The sequence below is a fragment of the Homalodisca vitripennis genome, chromosome 2 (assembly GCF_021130785.1).
Source record: "Homalodisca vitripennis isolate AUS2020 chromosome 2, UT_GWSS_2.1, whole genome shotgun sequence".
Classification (NCBI taxonomy): Eukaryota; Metazoa; Arthropoda; class Insecta; order Hemiptera; family Cicadellidae; genus Homalodisca; species Homalodisca vitripennis.
Window position 1 is genome coordinate 33,826,498 of NC_060208.1, and position 9,936 is coordinate 33,836,433.

Below are 9,936 nucleotides of genomic sequence, written 5' to 3' on the forward strand. Positions count from 1 at the left end.
TAACTGTTCAGTTTCAATGTAATTTGAAAATTATTCCTACATCGCCAACTTACAAATGCTCCCAAGTTAATATAATTCATTTGAACTGTGGATATACATTCATTTATGATTTTATACTTCACAAAGTTAATCTCAAATAGATATTCTAATAGTATTATAAATGCGAAAGTTCCTTTGTTTGTTTCTTATGTTTTCACGCGTAAACTACTCAATCGATTGTACTGAAATTGTACATGGATTGTACATCGTTCTAGGGTCCCTAGGATGAACATAGATCTATTCTTATTTCGTAAATCCTTCCGGGCCCCACTGGTCTTTCACGCAGAAGAAAATGTCATCTTGGTCTATAAAGTTATGTTATAATAATTAAATAAGCCTGTCAAATTTAATCAACTGTTCGGTGTAAACCTTGGTTATTATTTTTTAATTGTTTATATTTATCGTAATTAAACTGTCTAAAGGGTTGATTTTTTAATCAAAAATTTTAAATTTAGATTTCAGCGAATTTGACTCCAACTACTCCATTAGAGTAGAGCAGTCGACATGAACTGTTTAGATGAAATTTCGCTGGACTGTTCTTTTGAACTAATTTACCAAATCCAGCTCTAAATGTTATAAAATATTTTAAAAAATTACTATAAATTATAAGACTGATATAAAACCCATCTTAGATATCTTTTAACACAAGCAGGTTTCTCTGATCTTATGAATGAATAAAAACTATTGACATATTTCCTTGATTGTGGCAACAAGGCAAACTCAATAGTGGCGTCGGAAATATAATTAAACTGGAACCAGCAGTGGTCATAAACGTGCAACGCCTACTAAACCCCGTGCAAAGGAGCTGGTAACTGCTAACTGTACAGATATAAGATACAATTTAGTCCCCCCCCCCCCCCCACCCCCCCCCCCCCCCACCCCCCCCCCCCCCCACCCCCCCCCCCCCCCACCCCCCCCCCCCCCCACCCCCCCCCCCCCCCACCCCATTGTTCTCTCTATCCTATTTAAATAATTTTTTTTGTTTCCTTGCTGTGTGAAGAATAGGTTCCCATGATTTTGGACTATCAATTTCCCCAATCGTAATGTACTGGTACCCTTTTATTAAGGGAGCATCCAGTTAAGTTAGTAAGAAACAATATTAAAAACGTTAAATTAACTGGAATTCGTGTTGTTCTGAGAGAGCTATAATGGGGAATCGTTACGCCCCACGAAAAGAATAACACGAAACTAACGCATGTAACAAAAATAATAGATTTAACATAGTGGATATTATTTAATAGTGATTAACTGGGGTATAAATATTGGTAGAAAGAAAAGTAGTACTTAATTCTAATTACTATGTTTTTCTTTTCTTAAAAAACCTTGAAGAAGAGCTACACCATGCTGCAATCCAAGTAACTACCAGTTATTACATCAAATTACTAATAACACAACTAGGCCAATAAAACAAAAACATGTTTATTGATAGAACGGTACACAATTAGTGTTCATGGAAATACTCTATAGTGTCACAATATTCAATAATACTTCAATACATCAATTAGCTTTGAATCCTAGTTGCGCGTGAACAACTGGCACATAGTCATCATACTGAGCTTGGTATAGGTTTATAGCTACGGGACTACCTAACTTATATTTTTTTGCAAAATCTTGGATTGAGAATGAACCGCGATTGTCAGAGGAGGTCTTCGGCACTCTTGGTTCATCAAATTCGAGTTTCCCAGGCTGTTTGAAGAGCAAGAAGGACGTATCTGTGAAGGCCAGTCCCTTGTGGTGGTCCAGAACCGACATATTCAGCCAAGACTTCCCCAGTAGAAATATCACTGCCTTGGATGTTGCCCACCAGCCAGTGCTTGAAAGATCTAAATTTGGGATCTGTACGGCTTGGAGCGTCCGGATCAACCATCGCCAACAGGTACAAGTCTGCTGGTTCCGCTGTGTAGTTGACTTCCGGTTGGTTCTTCACTTGGGTCGGAGTCAGCTCGTTGCCAAGATCCGGTTTGACCCCACTGTCGTAGGATATTTCCAGGAAGTCACTCCCCTGAAGTTCGTCCAGCAGATCTGGGACGATACTGTGTGGAGGAACGGCCCGTCCACAACACTTGGGGTACGGCTTGGTTGGGTCCTCTTGGATGGTGTCCCAACCATAAGGAACTCCAACGCCACCACATCTAGAAATAGGATATTTAAACAAGATAGTTTTAGATCTTAAATAATCCCTGCTCAGTCAGAAGAAAGACAGAGTTTACATTAGGCTATCATCTCAAAATATAAAACTGAAATTCCATTTAGATGTTCAATTTGCAAAGCCTTAGTGGGACAAAACGTCTTAATTTTTTCATATCAATACAATCGTAACAATTTCGAATATTGCTAAAACTTTATAAAACAAACGCATTTCTTTGAAAATTTTTGACTTGATTAACCCAACTTTATGCAGGGAAACATAATCTTTTCAATTGTAACCTTCTATACCTTTAAAAACCCCCCTTCTTCAAACATTAAAGGAAACTGAAAGAGTAAAATAAGAATAATTGTTGCTTAAATCATTTTACAATTTGACAACACTTTTCCACAGATTACAAATTATAAGAATAAAACTAATTCAATATAATACAGGTGTTATATAGTTATGAGATTCCGGGGCTAATTAGGCATTATATATGAATTGGGGTTATGAATCCATTTCCCTTCTTCCAACTAAAGTGCCAATATTTCCAGTGTGGTGGGGGGGATGGATCTTTACCTTGGTAAGTCTCTTGGTAACAGGATCTTTGTACTTCGCTCCTTCTTGTCCTGGCGAAATAGAAAGCAAGTGTTAGGCTTAAACCACCTCGTGTATGGAATTTGATCCTATCTTCATTAGGATTATTTGTCATCAAGTCTAGCAGTGTATAGCCTATCTCTATTAGTGTGATGAAACAGTTTACTTGTAAAATCTGCCTCCGGCAGATTTCATCAATTTGTCAAAGACATATTCTCTTCGCCTTAATTATGTACGCAATTATTAATAGTCCAGGAGATTAATAGCAGTTAAAAATGGTCAAATAAATAAATGTTTTCTTACAGCAAACTAATGGCATAATTTAGTCAAATACATCATAAATAAATTTTTTTTAAACATTCCGAACCAAAATCGTCTATTAGGGGGTATAGGAGGGGTGTTTTTTAGGGCTGAAAAGGGTTTTTTGCAATTTGTGAATAAACAATGCATCTTATTGAAAAATGTCAAATTTAAACGTTATTGAAAATAAAAAAAACTCTACATCTTATGCAGTAATCATTTTTGCCCTAACCTCAAAGATTTCAAAAAAATCCAAAAAACCGTTTTTTTGGTTATTTTTCTTTTACAAAAATGGTTTGATTGAGCTGAAAGTTTGATCAAATATACTTTGTGCTATTCTAAAAATACTGTAATTTTTTTCAATAAGAAATATTTAGCCGTTATGATAAAAATTTCACTTGAAAAAAACTTTTAATAATTTTCAATCACCATTTTGAAACATTTTTTATCAAAAAAGGTTCTCTGACGGCTCATTTTTTCTTTTTTGTCTATTTTGAAGAAATGAAATAAAAAATGTGTAGTTTAATTGAAACAACTGCAGGAAAATTGAAAATAAACGAAATATTGACATTTTTCAGTATAAATTGTATTATTTACGTGGAAAAATTGTTTATTATTTATTTAAATTATAATTTTTTTCTTCACAGTACGTCGTACTTTTAAGTTTTGGTCTGGAATATGGTCTGACATGACTATTGAGCAGGTTTTGATGAGGAGTATGTATAGTCAAGGCGGACTTACTCATGGCCGCGGATTTTCAGATAGTGTATTGACAAAATGTATTGCTACAATGATTGTATTAATACATGTATGTAATGAAGTAGAAGAAATTTGCAACTCATCGTTCAACACGTCTGAGCAGCACGTTGATGCCAGAGAATCTCGCATAGCTCGTGATAATAGTGATTTAAAGAAGTTATCTGCATTTTTGGAAAAACAAAATCCGTTTCCTGAGTCCACCCATGTCATGTCGTTCTTTTCCACAATTGTTGGGGGGTCTTCTATTAACTGTCACAAAGCTTATGAAGTAGGTATGAGGTCAGCTAAATCCATTATTGGCAAAAACTTTGGAACCGTTAAACTTCAACGAAAAACTAAAGTTTTGTCTCTTAAAACTGTGAATTCTTCTATTAAAGTGAATGGTGAAAAAATAACAATTAATCCGCTATTATTATTTCAAAGAATTTCTTTGCAAATAAAGAATATAGACGATATGAGAGATAATCTCAAATATGAGCTTGCTCCATATCCACGGATAATGGATTTAAAAAAATTGCAAATCTGACTTTTATAAATGTTTCATACATACCAACGAATTGCCAAATTCAAATAAGACCATTGTTAATGTTATTGATGGCGGCTTCCTACTTCATAAAGTGATCTGGCAAAAAAAATTATTCCGTTAAAGTCATAAAAAAATATACCACATATGTAGCTAGCCACTACGCTGCAAATAGTTACATAGTTTTTGATGGTTATTCAAATATCAATGACAATTCTACAGCAACTTCAAGTGTTCCAAAAACTATGGAACGATTACGGCGACAAAAATCTGCGATGATACCAGACATTAATGAATTACAAAATCACACCGTAATTCCATAATAAAAACAAACTCATTAAAATATTGATGGAAGAACCTGGAAAATTAGGATTCACTTGCAAGCACGCTGTAGAAGATGCCGATGCGCTCATAATAATGACAGCCATTTCGCCGCAGAAGATAAAACAATTATTGTTGTCGGCCAAGATATAGATCTGCTCGTACTGCTAAATCAACTTAATGAAAAGAACTTGGATATGCTTTTCCAGAAGCCCTTAACTGGTAATATACCAAATTGTTTTTATTCATCAAACAGCTATGAAGATGAATCAAAGCGTAAATATGTTTGCATTCATCCACTGTTTTACTGGCTGTGATACAACATCAGGTTGTACTGGAAAAGTAACCAACGAAAAATTAATACCGGATAATCTTTTAAAAGCAATTTGTTGCAGCTGTGAGAAAGGCTGCCTTTATTCCAAGTGTAGTTGTAGGAAACATGGGCTACGATGCACAGATTTATGTTCTAATTGTAACGAGTTGGGCAACTGTACTAATTTAGAAGTTCAGCCAGTTATAATCGACGATTGCGAATTAGAACGTCACACTGCTCATGAAGACAATGAAGATGAAGAAACTGTCGTTTCACATGAAATTGAATCTGATGAAGAAGAATCATCAAACTCCGCCAAAAGAGCAAGGTTTGAGATCATTTAAACATGATTTTCAACATTTAATTGAAAATGTAATCACAAGATGGAAAAACATTTTTTTTGTTATATTTTTAAGTTCACTGAAAAAAAAATAAAATGTACATAAAATATTTTAAAAAATCTTTTGGAAAGAAATATTAACGATTTCTTGATTAAATTTCAATAAGAATTGTAAAAAATATTGTAAATAAATAAAAAAAATATATGATGAAAAATACAAATTAAACAAAAATTTTACTAGGACTCGAATTTTGTTTTTTGATTTATTTAAAAATTACCACGTAATTGTTAAGTATTCACGATTCATTATTATTTTGCTTAATGCTTACAAATAGCACTCGTATAAAAAAATTAAAATTTAAATAAATAATAACAATTTTTCCACGTAAATATTGCAATTTATAATGAAAAATGTCAATATTTTGTTTATTTTCAATTTTTCTGCAGTTGTTTCAATTAAAATACACATTTTTTATTTCATTTCTTCAAAATAGACAAAAAAATTTAAAAAATGAGCCGTCAGAAAACCTTTTTTGATATAAAAAAAATGTTTTTTAAAAATGGTGATTGAAAATTATCAAATTTTTTTTCAAGTGAAATTTTATTTATAACGGCTAAATATTTCTTAATGAAAAAATACAGTATTTTTTAGAATAGCACAAAGTATATTTGATCAAACTTTCAGCTCAATCGAACCATTTTTGTAAAAGAAAAAAAATTAAAAACTAAAAAAACTGTTTTTTGGATTTTTTTGAAATGTTTGAGGTTAGGGCAAAAATGATTACTACATAAGTTGTAGATTTTTTTATTTCCAACAACTTTTAAATTTGATTTTTTTTCAATAGGATGCATTGTTTCGTCACAAATTTTAAAAAACCATTTCCATCCCTAAAAACCACCCCTCCTATACCCCCTAATAGACGATTTTGGTTCGGAATGTTTTTTTTTAAAATTTATTTATGATGTATTTGACTAAATTATGCCATTGGTTTGCTGTAAGAAAACATTTATTTTTACAATCAGGTAAAAACGACTGGAGCTCAGGGGAAAGTTCAGGTCACAAATTATGTTTTTCCATGACAATGCACATCCCAATACTTCCAATAGAACACGAAAAGTCTTGGATTACTTTTATTGAGAAGTGTTTGATCATCCGCCTTATAACCCACATCTGGCAACAAACAATTACCATCTTTTTCCGGCCACGAAGACCTGGCTCCCAACGCAGTGTTTCGATAGCTGCACTTTACGCTGGCGTTAATCAGTGATTAAGATCTCAGGCGGCAGATTTCTACAAAGCTGTAATCGAAAGACTTTATATCACAATATGATAAATGCCTCAATTTGAACAGGGATTACGTTGAAAAACAGCCTAAGAGTGTAGCTGTTAAATGTATATCACATGACAAATGTATAAAATAAATGACAAATTTTGTTATAGAGCTTTATGAAAAACTTGTCCACAGACAAATTTTCTCTCGCTAAAGGAAATCAGTTTTCAAATGGCAAGAACTGCCATGATGTAGCAGTTACTTTCCTTTAATGTATAGCTGTGGCTGTATCAAAGCAACTAAACTCTATTGCTAAGATGAGAACTCAGAGATAAGTGACCTTGTCTTCAAATTTTCTTTGTATTTCAAATTTGCATTTACAATTACATTTAAAAGCAAAATAATCTATAAATACCAGGAATGGGTAGTGGAGAAAAATAGACATTTACTCCTACGTTTATGGCTTCAAACGTCTTTTTTATATCGTCAAGATGTCAGTGTTAATAATTGTCTCTTACATGAATCACTTTAGCTACAACTTTCCTAAACTAAGAGGATGAAACAAACACTCACGCAGCCTGATCCCACACGTTGTCACCTTTGCAGACATGCAAGAAGCAGCCACCGGGAAGGTCGTACTGTTCCCCAACCTGGAATGTTTTACCATCTAACGAGCAGCCAGGATCTGTAAAAAATGTTCCTTATTTATCCTATATTCTAGAAGAGTATGTTATGTAATATTGCTATAAATACAACATATCTAAGATGTTTAATTGCTTAAATCATTTAAAGTTTAATAAAAGTAATATATTACTACGTATAATTAAACATTTATGAGTACTGATACAATGAAAAATTATAATACATAGACAAAATCCAATGGGGAAATTGGTGAACATTGAAAAACAACAGATAAAACAGCATATTTGACATTCCTTATATGATGCAACTATCATGAGTGTTATAACAGTTACAATGTAGTATAACAGGAACTAATGCGCTTAAAATTGTTGTTAAAGTATTTAAATAATATTCATAATCTAAGCCATATTTTAAGTCTAGGTTTTCATACTGTTCATACTGAAACAAAACATGGTATGAGATAATTTACTTAATCAACAGTGATTTATTTTAGAGCAATGATATTATTTATATTCTTTCAATATAAGAATTACTCTTTATAAATAATGGATAAATTGAGTAAACTGTAATATTTAGTACCTCAATGTTCGTCGGGACTCCAAGATTCCTGCAATACTTTTTTTATAAATAAACATTCGCCGACTAATCTCTAGTATTGCTGAGAAGTACGGACTATTATGTCAATTTTGCTATATGGTGGCAAACTAAGGGTAATATCTCAAACGTGTCAATTCTTAGAATTTATTTTGCAAATATACTTTTTAAGGTCCCAATAGGACCTTCTTCAAATTGTTTCGTAGTCCATTCTTCTGCTCGTCTATCAATATATACGCGTGTGCGAGCACTCGATAAAGAAACTCTAGGCACTTAACACTTTTTACTTAGCTTCTCTTTGATTTACCTGATAAATATCAGTTTCTTATTTATGAGATGATGAAAATACTAAATGTCAGCCCCTCTATCTGTATTTCCAAGATTAATGTTTTTTATAGTAAAAATAAACCCAACACTAACGTAATAATATCAGTAATCCGATATTATTGAAAACTAATTAAATTATCAATGCGTTAAAGCAAGTAAAAGATTTCCATCTCAGAAGTAACTATTAATTTTCAAGTTGGTCTTTGGTACTGTGCCTATCTAAAAGATAAATTTAAATAATGTTTAATTCTCTATTCGCTTAAATTTAAGATTTTTAACAAGTGCTCTAGAAGACTCCTCCACAGAAAAATATTAAATTGAAATTGACCATGTTATTAGTAAATACATTGAGGAATTAATCCTAGTGTTTTGTATCATTATGTGTTTGTTAAAGTTCCGACATGACTTTATTAAACGCGTTAGAAGTATCCTAGGGACTTGAAAACTAGGTACATATCTATTGGTCTAAGGAAGAAGTTAATTTATTTTGGGGTGAAAAGGTCAAAGGGTAGAAAATGTCTTTAGCCCTTTACCTTTTGTTTAGTTTGATTGTGTCCTATGTTAACCCCATTATATTCATTAGTGTATGAAAAAGTATTCAGTGTTCGCATGTCGTTTTAGAAACAATTAATATTATAGCTAGGTAATATTAAAATTACTCCGATTAGTATAGAAAACTGGCTTACAAAACCATTTAAACTGAAGGTATTCTTAAAATTTATTACCGATTCGTGGAGGAAGATTCCCTGGTTTATTACATATTCTACGAACAAGCTATAAACGTTTCTACAATATTTTTCGAGACTACACACTCTTCTCTAAATTCAGCATGAAAAGAAATTAAATTTTACAAAATATCGTTTACTCTGTAGTATTTTATATTAAATCTTTTATAGGAATTCTTTGTATTTTTAAATTATAAATAAAACTATTTCATCGTTATGTTGTAAGTACTCAACTTGAAGTAAATCAGAACTCTAGATGTTCACAGCACATTAATGTAATTACTTGAAATATTGTGTATTTTTATCAAATCGAGTAAGAACCCAGTAAGATGTGTTCTGCATTAATTATTAGGACAGTTAATGTGTATGTGCCGTACGGCACATACACATGGAATGAAGAAGATTAACAACGTATACGTTTATACTGCGGAGTTACACTACTTACCCGCGCCATGGACGGCCAGCAGAGGACAAAACGCACAGACGAGAGCAACAGTCAGACGAACCATTGCGGACTGACTGGAGGTTGTAGGAAAGACCACCGATCCCCACGACCTCTACAGGCTCCATCATTATATAAATGGCCTTGGAGGCCGGCACATGCAGCAAATGTGTTCCACGTAATGGTTGTAGCAGAATAAAGAATTATTATTAGAACTGAGTACATACTATTATTCCCGTACGGCGACAGCCGTATTTAATAATCTGCAGATTTTCAGAAAGTATAAACAGAAGTTTTAGGATAAAATTTTGAATATTTTATAAAGAATATTACTTCTTTCAGCTTCCTAAATATTAGTAGAAAAATTTCTAAAAACTATTGAAAATTATACTTTGGATCAGGTTACACGATTATTATCAGTAGGCAAAACTATGTGAATAATTACACTAACATCATTGTTTCAAAATTTAGTGAGCGTTTTGTGTGTGTGTATGTGTGTGTGTGTGTGTGTGTGTGTGTGTGTGTGTGTGTGTGTGTTTTAATTTATGACAAAACGCTTTATATAATTTCACTGTACATGTAAACAAATTGTTCATAGAGAATACGTTGTTTGAG

General features: G+C 32.6%; 1 protein-coding gene and 1 pseudogene across 1 annotated transcript in view; both read right to left on the reverse strand.

The window, feature by feature from the left end:
- The window catches only part of LOC124353775 (protein D1-like), a 123,808-nt gene extending 114,415 nt beyond the window's left edge, over positions 1-9,393 (reverse strand). The window contains exon 1 of the mRNA XM_046803777.1: positions 9,325-9,393. Coding sequence (XP_046659733.1) covers positions 9,325-9,388 — 64 coding nt within the window. The 5' untranslated portion in view covers positions 9,389-9,393. The remainder of the gene's footprint in view (positions 1-9,324) is intronic.
- Positions 1,470-2,227, reverse strand: LOC124353778 (annotated as a pseudogene).
- Positions 9,394-9,936: the final 543 nt, after the last annotated feature.